General features: G+C 40.6%; 1 protein-coding gene across 1 annotated transcript in view; it reads left to right on the top strand.

The window, feature by feature from the left end:
• LOC125886060 (alpha-1,6-mannosylglycoprotein 6-beta-N-acetylglucosaminyltransferase B-like) overlaps nt 1–20,694 on the top strand; it is a 159,004-nt gene that overhangs the window by 43,469 nt on the left and 94,841 nt on the right. The window contains exon 3 of the mRNA XM_049571993.1: nt 8,361–8,511. Within this exon, the coding sequence (XP_049427950.1) occupies nt 8,361–8,511 (151 nt within the window). The remainder of the gene's footprint in view (nt 1–8,360; nt 8,512–20,694) is intronic.

The following is a 20,694-nucleotide window of genomic DNA, read 5'->3' as shown; positions in this document are numbered from 1 at the left end:
AATCTACGCAGTTGTCTAATCTGTGTGTTCTTTGTGTGAATCTATATGTGTTTCTCTGAGATCTGGAACTTTTTTGAAATGTCATTGTCATGTTTACTGCCAGGGCCCATGTCCGGTAGTTCTGCTGTAGCAGGTCAGGGTTCTGCTGTACACCCTGTTTGTAGGGGACAGCAGAACCAGGTCCTCTGCATAGAGCTGGAGTTTGATCTCTGAGCTGTGTTGAATGAGACCAGATGCTGTTGATTTCTCTAAGATGGTGGCCAGTTCGTGAATAGAGTGGGACTCATACAGCGGCTCTGTCTAACTCCACACCTCTGAGAGAAAAATGTTGTCCTTTTGTTGCCAATTTTTATTCTGCATTTATTGTTTTTGTACATTTATTTAATTATGTCATATGTTTTACCTCCTCTCCTACACCAATTCAATAACTTGGTAAAATAGACCAATGTACCAAGCAGAATCAAATGCCCTTTTGAAATCTATGAAACATGCAAAGATTTTGTTCTTGTTTTGGTGAACATGTTCGTCAGTTAAGGTGTGTAGGGTGTAAATATGATCTGTAGTGTGGTGTTTTTTGTTACAAATCCAATCTGACTTTTACTCAACACATGGTGTGTGGGAAGAAGGTTTATGTGTCTTGAATTTATGTTTCAAAGTACTTTCCCCAGATCACTGTTCACAGCTATATTTCAGTAATTATTCAGGTTTAATTTATTTTCAGTTACGCAAGTGGGTGTTTTGAGACCATGATTCCAGATGTCAGGGAAATAATGTCCAGTCAGAATAAGACTGAGGAGTGTCAGGATGGCCAGTTCGGATTTTGAACATGTGTATTTCAACATCTCGTTCATGATGCCATCAAGCCCACTGGCTTTTTTTGGGGTTTTAGTGCACAGCTTGTCTCTTGATTCCTGCTCATTGATGGGGGAGTCTAGGGGATTCTGATTTTCTTTTACTGCCAATTATAGTTCATTTAATCTTGTTATTATTTGTTTTTGATTTGGGTCTGCGCTACCTGGTAAAATCTCATAAAGTGTTTGGAATGACTGACCCACATGTCTCCATTCTCAAAGGTGCCATTACTGCATAGTTGAATCTGCAGGGCAGTGACACATGAATCAGCTCAAAATAAATGCAAGCATTGATCAAGATAAGCAAATGCAACAAGTCTTTTATTAACAATGTGTAATAATTGGAACGACTCACAAATACAGTTGAATCACAACAACATGCTGTGCTGTTTGTTATTCTGTTTCATGATGCCTTCGGCTTTTTTGCTCAGACTTGCTAAATGTGGTATTTTGGTCCTTCAGGCAATCATCACTATTAAAAGCTGATCCCACTCACACTGTAAATTTGCTTTCAGCAGGGACCTTAATATAACTTAAGCCTCAGTGTGTCACAGTGCAAGTGAACTACACACCTTGCTTACAGGTAATCGAATATTATCATGCATGTTTTTGATGACATTTGCAATTGTAATTTTCCAAGTGTACCTTAAAATGTTTATTCATAGAGGCTGAATTGGTTCTATCAAGCTGAACAGATGGGGAAAGTTGTGATGATACCATCAGCTCTTAATCAGGAAGGTTTCTCTGGTGTATGGGAAACATGGTCAGTGCTGTGCACAATAACAGTAATGGGAGGCAGACTTTTAAAACCTGTTTTGTAATTGGGGAACTTTCACTTGGAAGGCTCTGACATTGGGCTTAGATCAGTTTTTCTTCTTTGGTCTGCTAGAGGATCAGAGGTATCATTCATGATCTCTGCTTTAAGTGGGGTTATGCATATTAGACCTAAATTCTTAGACTTCTTGCTTCACAGCATTTAAGTATCAATTACTGCTGCAGATCAGAACCCTCCCAGTTCCACGTTGGCCCTCTTATTTCATTTCTTTTACATTTGGCTCCTTTGTGTTCATTAAATTTTGCTGCTTCAGGACCAGTAAAATCTATTTAGAAGCTATTGTGCTACATCAAAATACATTGTGATTAGCAATAAAGACTTTTGCATCCCATTAAAGAAGCTGTATGCCACATTCAGACCATATCTATAATTCAGAGTCTGAGTTATAGATATATATAAATAACAAGATAGTGGACTCCAAGATTGCACCCACTCAGTCCAGTTGAACTGCTCGCCTGGAGCATTTGCCAAAGAAAGTTTCTAGCTTCTGGGTTTACTTCTGCAGTATGCAGTCCAGTGAATATGTGCAACAGTGAATCTCCCGCTGGCCCCACCTGTAAGTTCTCACTTGGCTCACAAAGTTTACATGGTGATGACATCATAGATTTTTGAATCCCTTCCCTTGGCTCAAGGAAGGTTTTACAAATATGAATTGGTAGGGGGGATGTTATGCCTCCATGATGATGCTGCAACTATGAGTCAGGACAATATTATCAGCAGCAACAGCTATATGAGCACAGTACAGAGCAGCCAATTTTTGTAGTGGCCGAACAGTGTAATTACACAGTCACATGCCCTGTTTCCCAAAAAAAACTTTTTCCTGTTGGCTTACATGGTGAAAGAAACGAGGCATTTTGGCGTCATGTGCCACTGAGCAACTTTCATAGAAAGAACTGGGCCCGTTTTTTCAGGTGCTATTTGTCTGTAATGCCAATGACACACACTTCCCTGTTTTTGACTCATCTGCCCTTTGAGCTTTATCCAGTCAAACCATCTCATCTGTTACCGCTGTTTATCTTCTCTCCACTGTCCGTTGCATTGCAGCGTCTTTGGTCACAGTGTCCTTCACTCTCAGATATATTACACCAGTGAGTTCTGAATGAGGTTTCATCTGATGAGGGCAGTCATTTTCTATGTAATGGTATCAGTTATGCAAGCTATGTGACCCTTGTCCTGCAAATTCGTATTTGGTCACTCCAGTGAAACACATTCAAAATATTTCCAGTGTGCTTTAATAAAGGTACACAATGAAATCGCAACAAGGATCAGCTTCTCAGAGGCAGACCTCATTTATTACACTTGCCATCCATGGGAGTGCAGTATCTGTGACTGCATATTTGACACAGAGATTTATCAAGAAACAAAGAGTCAGAGAGAACAATTAGCCCCCTGACTCGTAATGATATTAGACACATTAGACCATGGGAACAAATGAAAGATCAGTTCATTAACTTTTTTGGATCCCTTGTACCTTTAGACTCCCATTTGCCCCCTTTTGCTACACTGCTGAACATAACAGCCACAACATCTGTCAGCAAGGGTATTGTAATGTTACTTCATTGTTTGTTTAATTGTCTCATATTTATTATCACAAGTAATAAGAGTAACACAAGTACAAAGGGAATCACCCATATTAAACTGTACCCAAGTACCAAATTTATCATGATTTGAGCAAAACAAGCCCTAATAGTGTGTGTACTTTGGGTCATCTAAATGCTTGTTTAGAGGCTTTGCCAAGACTATCATTTCTGGGAGAGACACTGAATATTAGACAGGCTCATATTTGTTTGACCCAATAATAATTTTCTAAGCATGGCCATTGTTTCAATTTCTTTGACCCTCAACATACTGCAGACGTTATCCATTATCAGCCAATCACAAAGATGTCACCGGAGCAACCCACCGGCAAACTCTGACACAGCGATCCATCACAGACAAAGGACATGACACTGTCAGTCTTAGACGAATACATCTGTCACTGAGGAGATAAGTCACTGAACTTAGGATTCGGCTGTTGGAAGAGATCGAGGCAGACAGTGACCTTGCACCGGAGCTGTTAGGCACCGGAACCCATTGGCTGTAATTGCCTGTCAAGCAGCAGACATGAGGTGTGACAGAGTGGTCAGACTGCATAATCCAGGTGTTTGCAGTGTCAATATGGGCCTTATTGATTCCTCTTATGGGTGACTGGAAGAATACACTCTTACCTTTGTGTGCCTTATGTGCATAGCTGTGTGTTATCAGGCTGTTTACTGCATTATGCGGTTACTGCAGATTTAATAATGGCATCGCATTGAAGTGAACAGATTCCCATAGGCCCTCTCTACCTTGCACTATAATGTGTGACCATATTTGGATTCATTATATACCCAGGTTAAACATACACTTATACTGACATTAAAATGCATCTACAGTGTACACTAGTATGAACACCTCATTTGGCTTGTTTACTATCTGCCAACATCCATTTGCATTTTATTCTTTGCATTTCCTGACACCCGTTTGATTTGTGTTCGCCCACTAATTAGATTTGCACACATTAGTGTCCATCCATTAACATGTAGTGTCAAAGACGTGTTGTTTCCAGGTGTTAAAGGGGAACTAATGTTTTTTTCAGCCTGGGCCCTATTTTCCGATCTACATTTGTCTAAATGAGTGACAGGATGTTCAATATTTGACATTTCTCCAGTATGAAGCTAGTGCTGACCTGCCTGCAGCCTGTGAACGAGCACTATGTTAAATAATAGGGCACTCAGACAACGTCAAACAACATCAGAATACGTCCACTGAAAGTGCATTTTTTTCACACAGATAGGCTCGGATTGTTAGTATAATTATCCGACAACATAACGGAAAGGAGAAATGAACGTCTGTGTTTACCTTTAGCTGGATTCGAAAATGTTCCTCTGCCTGTTGCTGCTCCCTCTCTCTCCTCGTCCGCTCTTCAATTTAAATGAGCTCTTATTTGCCCTATTATTTAATATAGCGTGCGCTCATGGGCTGCAGGCAGGTCAGCCCTAGCTTCGTATTGGAGAGATGTCAAATATTGAACATCCTATCACTCATTTAGACAAAAGTAGAACGGAAAATAGGGCCCAGGTTGAAAAAAACATTAGTTCCCCTTTAAAGCCACTGAAAACTTGGTTTAAAATCGTAAGCTTTTCTCAATAACATTACATTTTCATGACTAAGTAAGCAACAACCAAAGCTAAAGATCTTGGGGAAGAAATATTGTTACCTCAGCTACTCTGCTTCATAAGGACTGTGTGGTTGGGGTATGATCAGATTTGATAGACATTGGTCTGACAACATACTGTGAACCGTCATTAGCTGTTAGAGAGACAAAAAGTCTGATTTGAAATAGCCCAAACGATTCTAATTTTGGCAAAATATGGTGTAACGTTCGGGAACTGCCCATTGGTTCGACAGCCCATTGGTTCGACATCCCATTGTTCCGACCATATTAAACTCATTGTTCTGAAGTCCGTTCTGAAATCATCATGATGCCCTGTGGTTAAGGTCCGGTTAGGTTTAGGCACAAAAACCACTTGGTTAGGGTCAGGAAAAGATCATGGTGTGGGTTAAAATGAAAAAGAAAGTGACAAACTCATAAGCCGTGAGCCTGCTCCGCCTCAAGCCGGTCGCGGCGCACCATACGCCCGCCACGAGCTGTTCAGCACCGCGGACAGTCGGACTAATGGGATGTCGAACCAATGGGCTGTCGAACCAATGACATGGACCCTAACGTTCAGAGTAAAAGCTAAGAAAATATATTTAGAGCTTTTAAGGGTGTGGATTAAGTCAGTGATGTTAGGATCAAGCATGTGTATCAACATTGTTTTCCTTCCATCCTCATATCCCCATATCCATCAGAATACAGCCTTATCATTGCACAGGGCACAATAATTGTAGTAATGAACAAAAAAGAATGGCTCTATATATTCAAGAGGCTCTATGCGAAATTCAGGGAGTATGAGTTGTCTGAACACGGCTACCTAAAAGGAGGTGGCTGAGCTGGTGGCTAGCAAAAAACGGTGTTAACTCCATAAACAGCGCTAAAGAACTGCAACAGTGCTGACAGGGCTAACAGTGTTACCCAGGAGGGAACCAGAGGGTGGGCACCGTGCATTTCCATGACAGTCCTGTCCCAATATCAGTGCTAACAGACATATGAGCGTAGTGCAAAGCAGCCAGAACCGGGTTACCACAACAAACCACAGAGAAGCTCGGATTACAACACATACAGAGGGAGCATGACTTCATTATCTGCTCAGCATACCATTAATCCACTATGTCTTTACATAGTAAATAGTGGGTTATTGCTATATTAATGCTTTGTCACATACAGAACCTATAAGATCTGTGGCTCTGGTAATTAAAAAAACAAGCACCTCTCATCACATGTCTTTATACAGTACTTCTCTTCTGAAAAATGAGCCTGCTTGAAGGCAAGAGCCAATCACCAGCTGAGCTACAATTTTCTGTCCCTCTCATTCTCACTAGAAATTGTTTCATCATAAGATTTTTCTATTTCTTTTTCTATGAGCACTTAAAAATGATGAGTTAGACATATATGGGAGAGATTAATTCCAAAAGGACATTAAATGAGAAAGCTTTCCATCTGTGTCTCCACCTTTCAGTCACCTTCCTCGTTCTGGGCCATTATGACTGAATTCACAGACACTCTGACCCTGGCAGTGTCTGTGTAACTATCCTAATGAGGTCTTGTACACCTTTTATCCAGTCAGAGAATATTCTAGCTCTCTCCTTCACTGTCTGTGGAGTAGCATCTGTCTGTGTATGTGTTGAGACTCACTATTCAATTCTGATGGCCAATGATGTATTCATCTCCCGGCACATACAACACAAGGCACACAGCCTCTCCTTCCTGTCCTTAGAAAGCCCATTCTGCTGTGCTGGGTGAAAGAAATAAACTGGTCATGATGCAGACAGAAAAAAAAAAGAAGCCTCGGCGTAATTAGTTCCAGGCTTTTCATAACTCATAGTCTTGGTAGAAGTTATCCTCATATCAAAGGGTATCAAAGGATATAAAGGTAAGCCCATATTCAGACATCAGACTTCAGATTGTCTGGGTGTCTGGCCTGAACAAAAGCCAGTTTATGACAAGAGATCAGAATACAGCACCACTGGGCAAAGTGCACTGTAGGTAGAGGAAATGAGAGATCAAGCTTTTGATATGCAGGTTAAAGACTAGGCTAATCAAACTGTTTGCTTTTAGACTTTAAGATGAGGAATTATACACACGCTCATGTAGAGGAGCTGCTCTCATGAGGTTAAAGTGGTATTATGGTGGGATTTGTCTTTCTCATATGCAGAATGGTCATGTTTTTTTAGGGACAGTCTGTGTGTGTCATGTAGTGGATGTTTGATGCAGCTGCAGAAATTGACAGCCTTACATCAACTCAAAGCAAACATGGATAGGAATCAATTAAAGGTAAAAATTTGACAAGCTAAATAGAAAACAAATAATTAATAATTGATTCACAACAATTGTTTTCTTAAGCTTTATGAAGTAATCTTTTTATGCCTCCACACAGGCAATAGCCATGGCCACAGGTAATATGTTTTCAGGTTGTCTGTCCCATTCTTATGAACTCCATATCTCAAGAAATCCTTAAAGGGAATTTCTTCTAATTTGGCACAAAAGGTCCACTTGGACTCAACGATGAGTCCAAGTGATGAAATTTTATATCAGCGTCATAAAGTTCTACAAACACACTTTTACACTGCATTACTGACACTAATCTTGGGTGCCCACCTTGAAACTGTGTTGATTGCATAGATCTTCAGTGCTGCCGGGTTGAACATGTGTGTATGAAGCATCCACAACAGTTACATCGATATACAAAGCATTGTCAACTGTCAAGGCTATATATGAGTCCGGACAAACATGGATGTAAACGGTAACTGCAACTTGACTAGTGCATGGAGGCATACAATTGTGAGGCGGTAATTATGAGCAATCATTGTTTTTAATTACATGGATTTGGGAGCATTACATGTTGGCTGCTCCTATGGTGACAGTCTGGTTTAATCAGTGAGGTGGCGTCAGCAAACTCCACAACAGAGGCAACGCATCAAACTCCAGCAGCTCCACTTTTCTTGGGATAAACTGTTTACTTGTTATGGTTTAAAAGCGTCTTTGAATTTCACCAAAGTTGTTAAGGTAGATGGGTTGAATCTACAGGTGACACTATTCTCTATTACAGCCCTGCTTTGTCATTTAGGGTTATTAACCAAACATTTTATGACAGAGAAATCCCACTAAGGAGTTATACCTTTTTAAATATTTCATTTCAGAAGAATAGTCCATTTTTTATCCATAAAATGTCTTGCGCTACAGTAGCAGAGCACTTGTAGTCAGTACAGAAGGAAGGCAGATTGCGAGTGTTTTCCCACAAATCAAAATGAGGACTTGCATTGTTTGGCACACAACAGAAGGGAATTTGCTTTTGATCTGCATTGCAGTGAAGTGCGTAGAGACAGTTGTCCAAAACAAGAGCGCAGCCAAAATCAACTACAGTGTGGTGAGCCAGAAGAGCTGCAGGCTTTGTGATTAATGTGCATGCTGTTGTGCAAGTTTGTTATGTACCCCAGTGTCCAGCTTTTCATTCATCTCCCGTCTCCTCTTCCATGTTTGTGTCTCCACTCAGTGCTGGGAGGCGTGGAGTCACGTGGTGTGCTGAGGAAGATCAGTGACATGCTGGAGGTGATTCTGAAGAGGATGGACAGCCTGTCCAAACTCGACAACACCTCCACCACTGACGCACGGCGCCTGGATGAGCTCAGCTCTGCTATCAACAGGTATGTTGACTGAACCACCTAAAGTCTTAATCAATTATAATTAGCACTCAGTAGATGTAACAGGTTATAGTTAGAAATTAGATGAGGAAATCAAGAGTCACACAAATTAGGTACCTTTACTATTTTTTAAGCTAAAAAAAAAAAAAAAAACATATACAAAAACATTGTTGAATGATTCAGAATCCGTGAATGACATGAGCACAGGTTAGCCTTCATCCGCCAAATTTGCAAATATATATAGTCATAGTTACTTTTTGGGTAATTGAAGTCTTCAGATTTGCTATATTAAATGTATGGCATGTGTACAATTCAAGATCAGTTTTTGTCCACCCTAGCAATCTCATTTAATTTTGCCAGTGGTGGAAAGTAACTAAGTATATTTTCTCAAGTGCTGTTTTTCAGTACACTTTTGAGGTACTTGAACTTTACTTGAGTATTTCTATTTCATGCTCCTTTATACTTCTATTTCACTACAATTCAGATGGAAATGTGGTACTTTTTACTTCGCTACATTTGTCTGATATCTTTAGTTACAAGTCACTTTGCAGATTCAGATTAGTAACACAAAAATATAATTAACAAATGAAATATGATGCATTATTACGGAATAAACATCCTTGCCAGTATACATACATTTGTTAAGATAAGCCCCACCTTTACCAGCAGCAACATTAAAGTGTTGAACATGTAATTGCCTCACTAAATATAGTCCACTGATATAATACATATATTTTGCATAATGAGAACATACTTTTGATACTTTAAGTATATTTTGACTCTAATACTGTTATACTTTTATTTACCCTAAAACCTCAAATAAAAGCCTAGTCCCAGTTGAACACCCAGTACCTTTTACTAGCCCAGTGTGGCTACACATTTTGCCAAATAAACCTCTGTCTCAATTAGATGCCTGGTCTGGCTGCCATGTAGTTCATTTTTATGAAACGTCTTTGGTTGTTGAAAACCGTTTAATTTGCTACCCGCTTGAGCTAACCTTAGTTAGCTGCTTAGATCGTGCATACAAAGATAAATGTTTAAACTTTTTTCAATATTTAATTGTTAGCTTGGTAAGATTCCCAATAATTCAGTCGTTCATTTCATCTGACTGAAACCGTGAGCATTAAAGAATACCGTAATTCATAGAGACACCTCTCCCAAATTTAAGCTGGTTAATTTTTCCGTGATTTAAGCAAATAATAGCCTGCACTTTTATTGAAATTTAACAGTAAGTAAAATTTTGAATGCAGGATTTTGAGTTGTAATACAGTATTTTTACAGTTTTATTTCTACTTTTACTGAAGTAAAAGATCTGAGTTCTTCTTCCACCACTGTTGTAAGCTAAAAGTAATGTAACCATATGGTGTTTCCTTCATCCTTATTGCAATGAAAATGCCAACTTATATGTAGTCATAATTTAAAAATTCACTGATATTCTAAGTAACATTTCCTAACCTTAAGTGAAACTGTTCACCTGGGAACAAGTCTAATCTGCGAGCTCATGCTTGATTTGCTCTGGGAGATGTGTCTGGTCTCCCTTCTGAACAGACAGATTTCCAGCTGACCTTCCCTGCCTCCTGCCAATCAGCTGTTTATCTAATATGAGGCAGGTTTGAAAGGAAGCTAATGCTACTGCTCTCAGTCTATCTATAGATGGGATGTTAGTTGAGCAGGTCACTAAAACTACATTACTGGGTGTTAATGTCTTGGTCTGACCAGATCGATCACATTGTCTCCATGATGGGAAAGGGCATTGCCATGTCAAGGAAATGTTCTGGTTATGTTCCACCTTCTGTTATGAATGATGTTGTTCGGTCACTTGTTCTGTCACACCTGGAGTACTGCCCAGTCATCTGGTCAAGTGCTGCTCAAAAACACCTTAGAAAGCTTCAAATTATACAGAACAGGGCAGCCAGATTAGTTCTTCATTGTTCTTTCCGTGCCAATGTGTGTGAGATGCATAATTGACTATCTTGGCTGACTGTGGAGGCTAAACAAAAATCTAGTCTTTTGTTATTCATGCATACTGTCATCTTGAAAAATACACCTCAGTTCTTTAGTGATAAACTATAGTGGTTTTTGTCATGGGTATGTGACATGTCAAGTGAGCACTGGTCTTCTCAGCACCAAGTCCCCGAACAGATGTTATGACAGTTTAGAATTAGATATTTCTTCAAGAAGTCATTGAAACTAAAACTGATGAATCACATGTAAATTTTGTTATGGTAGTTCTGGAACATTTTTGTGAATTGTATTGTATTTTATTCTATTTCATTTACTTGGTGCAGGGAGTTTGTGACAATGTTGTTATTCTTACTCTGTTTTTGTCCTAATTTTGGGTTGATCTTGAATTCTATTGTCTCGTTGATTTTGTGTGATTTTAAATTGATATATTTTTAATGGGTTTTTTTCGTGACCACAGGAAAACTAGCGACCACTTTGTGGAAGCTAATGGGGATACGAATAAAGAAAGAAAGAAAGAAAGAAGACTGACAACTTGCGGAGCTTTAACGCTTTGCACAAAATATGTGATGTTGCTTTTGACTCGTGCACCCTTAAAATGGGGATAGTACAGCAAGCGTAAACCTAGCTCAGAGAAGAGGCGCTCCTTTGAGGCATTTTCCAAAAACAACCAAGATGACTGCAGCTGATGTGGTACCTCTGTACTATTTTCACACAGCTCATCTGTGCACTTTGTGGTCTGCTTACATTTGTCTGTCACTCAGCACTATGTCACGTTGTGTTGCACTGGTTGTGGGTCTATTCAATTCCATCCAGAGGCATTTTGGTCTACCCCCATCGATAACATTGTCGAAAATGAACCAACTCACATTTGTGATTTGGTGTGGCGATGTCAGGTTACATAACTGCAGTATTTAGTATCAAATGAATACAGTTATTTGATACAAAATGCCTTAAATGGCTGTGTTAGTGTGAGCGTTGTTCCGTCCACTTATGAATGGAATAAGTAACACAGACAGAGAGAGAATGCTTTTATGATACAGTATCAGGAGTGCTTTGGTCAGCTCAGTTGTGTATAAACAGAGAGCAGCTGGCAGAGCTTTGTAAGATCACTTATCTTTTATGACAGATAGACATGAAATACTGTAATAACACCATCGTACTTAAGAGGTATTCCTCATTGTCATTCATACTGCACATCACCTCTCTATCTCCACTGTAGTCATGGCTTGTATCGTCTCTCCTTTTTTTAGTCCTCGCCTTATTGTATTTCGCTCTCATCTTCACTCTCATTTTTTTCCCCTCTTATGGTCGCTTGTGGAAATTGCTGCCTATTACCTCAAAATCGCTGCTGCAAACAGACAAGTCTTGTATGACCTTCCTGCTACTGCTTTTATCAAACGGCTCCTCTCTTTGCCCCGTTAGTACCAAAACATCCAATTTGTCTTTTCTATCTAACGTTACCTCCGTTCTGACTCCTTTCATTTTCAAACGGCCTGACTAAACCCAGTGCAGCAGGAGTGATGTGATACACACTGACAGAAATCCCCTCACTTCTTCGAACCTTGTTAAATGATCCCGGATAAGCGTTCAGGTTCAAATCTATGCCGAGGCACTAGAGCGGAAGGATGGAACGATTAATATGGCCTGGCGTTGGTGTTAACTGCAATCAGTGTCTAGTAATGGGCTGTTTAATGTCGGAGGGGGGGGTATCAACTGCGCAACTGGGGAGAAGTGTCCTGCAAGTAGGATGGTACACGCATGCATTCACTGTAGCAGAAATCAATTTCTTGTTATTGCCTTGAAAGGGGGAGTTCGGGTGGATAAAGGGTTATGGTCAGAGTTTAATTAGGGTCAAACACGAGAGCTCAAACCAGTGTTGTGTGACTGTCATGTTTTAAATATAGTTAATGAGCAGTTTGCTGTTAGTGAATACTTCCCCTTAGCCTGCATTTTGCTAGATAACAGACAGACGCAATGCAGTGTGTTAAATTATTGCATATTTATGATAATTACTTCATAAGGGGGAGGCATGGTAGTGCAGTGGTTAGCATTGTCGCCCCACAGCAAGAGGGTTCCTGGTTGAAATCCAGGGTGGGGGGCTCGAACCCCTGTGTGGAGCCTGCATGTCTCCTTGTGTCAGCATGGGTTTTCTCCAGGTATTCCGGCTTCCTCCCACAATCCAAAGACATGAAGGTTAGGTTAATTAGTGACTCTAAATTGGCCGTAGGTGTGAATGTGAGTGTGAATGGTTGTCTCTCTCTACATGTTAGTTCTGGTGACCTGTCCAGGATGTACCCTGCCTCTCGCCCAATGTCAGCTGGGATAGGCTCCAGCCCCCCCGTGACCCCTAACAGGATAAGCAGTTACGGACGATGAATGAAGAATGAATTCCATAAGGGATATATGCTATTCTTAAACCATAACAAGTGATTATCTTAACATTATCGTCTAAAAATACCAGTCCACTAATGCAGCTGCTGTTCACGTTGTGTCAGATCTAAGATAGAGATGGGATGGATCTCCATAGTTACAACTAGCCAGTAGTCACACCTTTGGATAGGGCTGGGCGATAAATCGATTTTATTGATTAATTCAAATTTGTAGTTTAGGCCGATTTGTTTTAATGAAAATCGAGTTTCTTTTTAAAATTCGCCACCGCCGCTCCACGCTGGGCTGCCGTAGTTCAGAGTGGGCTAACCCTTCCCCCTGCGCGCTTGATACACAAACATGGCAGCGAGCACTGAAGAACTCGTTCAAGAAAGGGAACGAGTTCTTCAGCGCTTTTGTGTGCACACCTGTGTCTGTGTCTGTGTGCTCACCTGAGTGTGTGTGTGTGTGTGTGTGTGTGTGCGCGTCCGCACACGCGCGCGCATCAGGGCCGAACTCCGCCATGCATGACACAGAGAGCAGAGGAGGATTTTAGACGCGCACCGTGTAGGGACATAAATGACATGCCGTTGTGTAAATAAGATAAATAAGTGTTACCAACGCCAAGCTGGCAGACCCCCGAACCGTAGGAAAGGGACCTCCGAAGACCATTAGCTCCTTTAGCTTGTGTTAGCTCATTGTGGCAACAACACATAAACAACGGGACTTCGTCTGCGTTAAAGAACTGCACTTTATTTTCAGCACTGCAGGGATGATGCACAGCCTCTCTCATCAGTGTCTGACTTTTACACAGAGGGAAATAACTCAAAAACAGCATGCAGAACTGCGTAGGCTCCTTCACTGTGGCTGCTCGATATAAACAACGGAGCACATGCCTCACTTTCTTCCTGGGGTGCATCTGTCTGACATCACACACCACACCCGGCGCACTAACGTCTCATACCTCCTACATCAACTACACACATACACAGCTCAACACACACACACAAGCCACACACATCAGGCTCAGCCTGTAACAGAAGGCTATTTAGTTTGTTTAATAGAAGGACAAGATATAGACCTGTTCTATAGGAAAGGTAACCTTAAATGACTTCTGTTGTGATCCAATATGATGGTAGGGGAAACACTGCCGTATGATAAGAAAGGGGTCCGGTGGAAAGCAATCACAGATGCAGTCCCCATGTATATTGCAAGAGATATGGTGCCCATATATAGGCTACTGTGGAAAAGCTGGGGTTTATTCACATGCTGAAAGCTTTGGACCCCAGGTATGTGCTACCAGGCCGCAAATGTTTTTTTTGTTTTTTTGTTTTTTTTTAACTAGGAGGGGGAAAACTCGATTTAAATCGCAAATCGGATTTTTTTGTAAAAAAAAAAAAAAAAAAAAGGTTTTTTTTAGGCCATATCGCCCAGCCCTACCTTTGGATTATTCACAATGCCAATTGACGGTGTTTACATTAGCCTAAGTAGTTTAATTTTCACATTACCTTTACATGTATTCTTAGCAGAGCTGGTCTTGTGGGGGTGAAATTCAGCATGCATGTTAAAAATAGCATTATATTAGGGTTTAGTTGGGGTGCCTGAGTAGTACTGGGGAAAAAAGCACTCAGCTACCGCTGCGGAGACCCAGACTTAATCCCCAGCAGCAGTTCCTTTAGTTTGGCTAGACGCCTCATTACACACAGCTGGCATTCAACCTATTACCCACATTTGTAACAGAGACTGCAATGCTGATTTAGTTCCTTTACAGTTGTGGTCCATTTTCACAAAATGTTAATGTTGACTACCCGCTGTATGTATTATGGAAGTAACAATGACTGTGATATTGCAATGTGAAGGGGTATGGTGCTACATTAGGGTCAAATATTTTGTACTTGAAAAAATAAAATTTGAAACTGAAAATTCATGTGTTGATCTTGAATTTTGAAAAATACAACAATGTATTCAAAATAAAAATGAGTGTATGAAACGTTTTTTCAGGTTAAATATAATTTTGATTCACTTTGGTAATTCTTTTGAATGAATCACTTATTTTCACTTTTCACTTCCATATATATTTTAACATTTGAGGTCTTATTTTTTTCAGTTGCGTGTTTTATCTTTTCAGATTCAGATCTTATTTTTTACAGTTTCAAATCTTATTTTGTCACTTTCAAATCTTTTTTTACTTTCAGATCTTTTTTTTTTTTTTTTTTCAGTTTCAAATCTGTTTTTTGAGTTTCAGACTTTTGACCCTGATGTGGCGTGGCCTCAACTGAGAGGGGTGTGGAATCATGAGTGACAGTGCCTTCAGGGAACGTAGGAACTAAAAAAAATTCTGACTCAACACTTACATACACCATATTCATGTGACTGGCAGTGGAAAAATTGATGCCAATGACAAACTTCCATTTAGAAATCTGTTTTAGACAGTACTGAGCACCAATTGCGGTATAAGAGCGATAAATTATGCCAGATTTTGCAGATCAACAGCCACATTTTAAGTGCTGATATGTCCGATTTCCACATAGCACTGTGAACGCAGCGTAGTGTCTGTTTTGCTTGCGATGATGGTGTCCGGTCGGTCTGGTCAATCTGTTGGAGCCCACACATCCAGCACACAGGTGAGAAATGTGAACTAAGTTTTGGGAAATCATAACAAACATTAAGGGGTCGTTTTTGTGACAACATACTTTTTTTGTGATGTCTTTTAAGTGGCGAATTTGTCAGAGCTGGGAAGTGTGATTGTCCACAGCTCCATTATCACAGCCCTATTGATGCTTCCTCATCCAGTAAACGTGTCCCCTGGATGAAACCTTTGAGCTTGGGGAAAAGGAAACAATCCTAAAACACCTCCCTACTCACCTGGTGCCACAAAAATCACCTGGAGCCAGGTCAGGTGAGTAGGGAGGTGTTTTAGGATTGTTTCCTTTTCCCCAAGCTCAAAGGTTTCATCCAGGGGACACGTCTGGATGTGGAAGCATCAACAGGGCCATGATGATGGAACTGTGAAAAAGTACGTTGTGACAAAAACGACCCCTTAAAGGAGCTATATGTAAGAAATCTAAAGCAAATAGTCGTAAAATCCTCCTAATATGTCACAGAGACTAAGGAATAATGTTCGTATAACATACTGATCTCACCGACAACAACAGTACAGCCAGAATATTCGCATTTAAAAAAAAATTTTACAGACCGCAAATCATGTTTATGTTTTGAATTTGTGTTTTGGCCTGTTGCGCCACCCACCACCGCCCGGTGTCCCGGTACGTAGCATTAGCAGTCTTCTCAGCTGTATCCTGGCAGCAGCGGTAGCAGCAGAGAAGCCGGACTTGCTCGAACGGTCTGCTGGAAAACCGAAGATCAAGGATGCGGCGATGCGTCCTTGATCTTCAAACAAATCAGTCTCCAGTGTGCCGCTGTCCAGCAACCTCGAATCTGTATGGGAGGGGGAGCGGACACGACTCGCGGCAGTATTTTGAATTTGACTGCAGTAACCGTTTTGGCCACATTCTTACATACAGTGCCTTTAATACTTGTTATGATTTCCCAAAACTTAGTTAACATTTCTCACCTGTGTGCTGGATGTTTGGGCTCCAGCAGATTGACCAGACCAACTGGACGCCATCATTGCAAGCAAAACAGACACTATGCTGCGTTCACAGTGCTATGTGGAAATCGGACATATCAGCACTTAAAATGTGGCCGTTGATCTGCAAAATCTGGTATAATTTATCACTGTTATACCGCAATTGGTGCTCAGTACTGTCTAAAACAGATTTCTAAATGGAAGTTTGTCATTGGCATCAATTTTTCCACTGCCAAACACATGAATATGGTGTATATAAGTGTTGAGTCAGAATTTTTTTAGTTCCTACGTTCCCTGAAGGCACTGTCACTCATGATTCCACACCCCTCTCAGTTGATGCCACGCCCCCCACACCACATCAGGGTCAAAAGTCTGAAACTCAAAAAACAGATTTGAAACTGGAAAAAAAAAGATCTGAAAGTAAAAAAGATTTGAAAGTGAAAAAATAAGATTTGAAACTGTAAAAAATAAGATCTGAATCTGAAAAGATAAAACATGCAACTGAAAAAAAAAAGACCTTAAATGTTAAAATATATATGGAAGTGAGAAGTGAAAATAAATTATTCATTCAAAAGAATTACCAAAGTGAATCAAAATTATATTTAACCTGAAAAAACGTTTGATATACTTATTTTTATTTTGAATACATTGTTGTATTTTTCAAAATTCAAGATCAACACATGAATTTTCAGTTTCAAATTTTATTTTTTCCAAGTACAAAACATTTGACCCTAATGTAGCTCCATAAAGGGGGCATTGTTTTTTATTTTAATCCAAATATCACAATACCTTTTAAATACCGTGACATCGATATTGTGACGATATTGTAGGGTTGAGAGATTTTTTATTAATAATCATCTGCAATGTGGATATAATGACTAAGAGAAGTCTGTGATGTTCATGAAATTTACATCACTTTATTGTACTGCAGGCTTTAATTACACTATTAATACCAATATATTGCCCAGCCTTGTATTAGTAAGTATTGTTATATTATCTGCAAAATATTACATTTCCATGAGCTGCAACATTTCTTTTACAACAGCTCTAAAGACGACTAAATGAAAGCACTAATTGGCATGATTCAGTGTTTTGGTTGTAATAAAATCTGTGATCACACCAGCAAAATTAGCCTGAAACTCCTACATAAAGTTTCAGTTCAGTCTGAGGACATGTTTCTGAAATTCACAACTTGTTTCCTTTGTTTGCATTCTGATTCACTGAAACGAAAAATTATTTTTGCTGCTACTTTTAAATCAAGCTCTGAGAACAGGAATTGAGAATGTGCGACTTGTAAACATGACTCGCATTTGACGGCTCATTTAAAATGATGTGTGTACAAATTGACGCAAGCCGCAGAGGGTTATAAACATGAAACTCCCCACAGATGCCAAACGTCGTTCAGCGAGCTAAAGAAAACTTCCTGCGAGCTCAGAGATTTATCACAGAAACTTCTGTTACACAAAGTTCGCATTTCTTTGTTTAATTCTTGGTTGAGTTCTCCTTGAAATTCGTTCGCTTCGACAGCGGCGCTCTATGAACAATATGAAATCAAATCAGAGCAAAACAAAATCCATTTTATTTTCTGAGTACAGTGTTGTTTGGACTGAATGGATCCTCGGAGCGAAGCAGCTTTAATAGCAGGAGTGAGAGTTTTGATTCAGGAAGCAGAATGAAAAGAGTATCGACTGAGGAAACTGGTGGGCGAGTAGAAACACATACACACACAAACACACTTCTTGTCTTGATGATGTTCCTTTGATGGCTCCCTGCTGAAGGAGGAGAATAATATGTGTTTAACGAGAGTGTGTGTATGTGTGTGTGTGTGAGTTTGTGTGTAAAATTGTCATGCATGTGTGTGTCCATGTATTAGTTCACCTGAGGTAACACTTGTTAAAACCAGTCTGGGCATGAGACCAGGTCGCAGACCCCTGACAGAGACCATAGTCTGCAGGATTAATGGCCACACACACACACACACACACACACACACACACACACACCCCATCAGGGATGACCTAAGTCTCTCTTCAGTCCAGTGATTTTCATTCCATCACTCATTTCCCCTCTCTTCCTGTCTCTATTTCTCTGTCTCGTACTCTCCACCTTTACTCTCTCTGCCTCTCCTTTCTTGCTCTTTGTCCCCCTTTTGACGTTCTACTCTTTCTCTTTCTCTTGCTCTCGCACATACTGTATACGCAGAGCGAGAGAGGCTGTGTGAGAGATGTAGTTGAGTATGAGTGACGTGGTAAAGTGTGATTTTAGCCAGCGGGGAAAGGAGCAAATGGGAAGAGAGAGCTTTATAAAAACATAACCCAAATCCAGGCCAGTCAGGCACGCATTCACAGAAAGGCACACACACACACACACACACACTCACTAACACACACACTGGGCGGGAGCCTCATCTCTGCGTGAGCTTCATTGGTGCTGACACACTCCCGTGTAGCGGCGAATGGGACTTGATGTCTGAGGCCCCAGCCTGCGATTCGCCCATGGGGCAGCCACTCGTTAGAGCAGAAAACGGAGGGAACATAACGAGGGAGGGAGGAGAGCCTGAAAAAAATGAGAGAGAGGGGAATGATGGAGGGGAAAAAGGATACGGAGTTGATTCACTCGGTTTTACCGCGCAGTAGATGAGAGAGGAGATTGGTTAGTCTCCCCTTAGGCACACGTTCTCTGAAGATCACTGCTCTGGCTTGGCTTTACCTATTTCTCCTCCCTTAAGCACCCATCTAAGCTCCGTCAGTAACAACCTTTATCCCAGGAGGCCTTCATTTCCACAGCTCTCAAGTCAATGTCATACTGCAAGCTTCGCTGGAAGTTATCAGCAAAGAAAAGGAGACACAGAGGCTACACCCACGCTGATACGTTTTTATATTTAAATGCATAGCTATTGCTGTGTTTATGCCTAGCGTCCACACTCCTCCAGCATTGTGGAACACCTAAAACAGACCTTTGAAAATACTGCCGACCCCGTTTAAGTTTGAAAACTCCATGATTGCATTTTAGTCTGGATGGGCAGAAACTGAGACTTTTGGAAACGATGATGACAGTAACACCCACATTTGCTTCCAGATTTAGTCTTATGAGTCACAGCTTGTCAGGTCACAACATCATAGCTAGGTTAACAAACCTTTTAAATTCTGTCCTTTTTGTTTGGTCACTCCTTTCCCATTGCTATAGCTTCCTCTGGCAATGGATAATGCTCACTGCCTGTACCGCTCCAACATGTCGTCGCATTTGCTTTTTAACAGTTTAGCAGATCTGGTTTCTACTGCCTTGACAGCCTTATACTCACGTGTAACTTTCAGTAACACTTCCTCCTCATTGTCGGTCCAAGCAAAGGAGTCACTGGTTTTAGTTTGTGCCATATCAGCAGTATTTTCTGTGAGTAAGCAACCAACCACAGAGTAGACGATCTGCTTCCTGTTAACATCGGCATTCATACCCAGTGAGCTTGAACGTGTTTTCAAGCACGTTAGTGTGGACAGAGATTATTTCTCAAATGGTGCTAAGACACTTGTGTGCACAGAGATTGTTTTTGTTTTAAAATAAAAAAGATATTAGTGTGGATTTGGCCTAAATTCTTAAAATTTCTGTTGCTCTGAGCGTAGATCCGCAGGAGAAATCAACAATGCTGTTTAAACCTAATTTTTGGACCACTGTACATGAAAAAAACAGTCAGTATACATCTGTGTGCATTGATGCATGTGTGTTGGCACTTGTGTCGAAATAAGCGGTGGACTAAGCGCTGCTGAGTGTGATGTTTTAACACCACGCCATGGGGCGGAATAAGTCAGGACGCAAGCAAACAGACACACAAACCCTCATGCTGATGCCTTGTCACATGCATCTCTTGTCCCAGACAGCTTTGGTTGATGGGGTGCTGCCAGAACTGTCCTCTTCCCTTAAGAGGATGAGCTCATTAGATAGAGAGTTAGGGAGGGAGAAAAAAACAAGGGGAGTATAAGAACACATTTTTTTAAACTTAGAAACTCTCCCCCTAGTCATCATTGATTTTCTCTTACCGCCTCTCTCAGTTTCTTCTTCTCAGGGTGTTTTACTTCTGTTCAGCATCCGTCAGTGAATTTCCTCTCACTGGTTTCTTCTCTCCCTATACTTTCCTCCCAATTTGTCTTCTCTTTGCTCTTCCTCATTTCTGTTTTGTTTCCCTCATTTGTAGAAGAGCCAACTGTCTACATTCATCAAAAGGAAGGAGGCTTCATTTCGAGTAGCACGCAACAGTGGGCCATCAAATATGT

This window comes from Epinephelus fuscoguttatus, linkage group LG3 (genome assembly GCF_011397635.1).
Source record: "Epinephelus fuscoguttatus linkage group LG3, E.fuscoguttatus.final_Chr_v1".
Lineage (NCBI taxonomy): Eukaryota > Metazoa > Chordata > Actinopteri > Perciformes > Serranidae > Epinephelus > Epinephelus fuscoguttatus.
The sequence above is the reverse complement of the archived record's forward strand: the minus strand, read 5'-3'. Positions and strand labels throughout refer to the sequence as shown.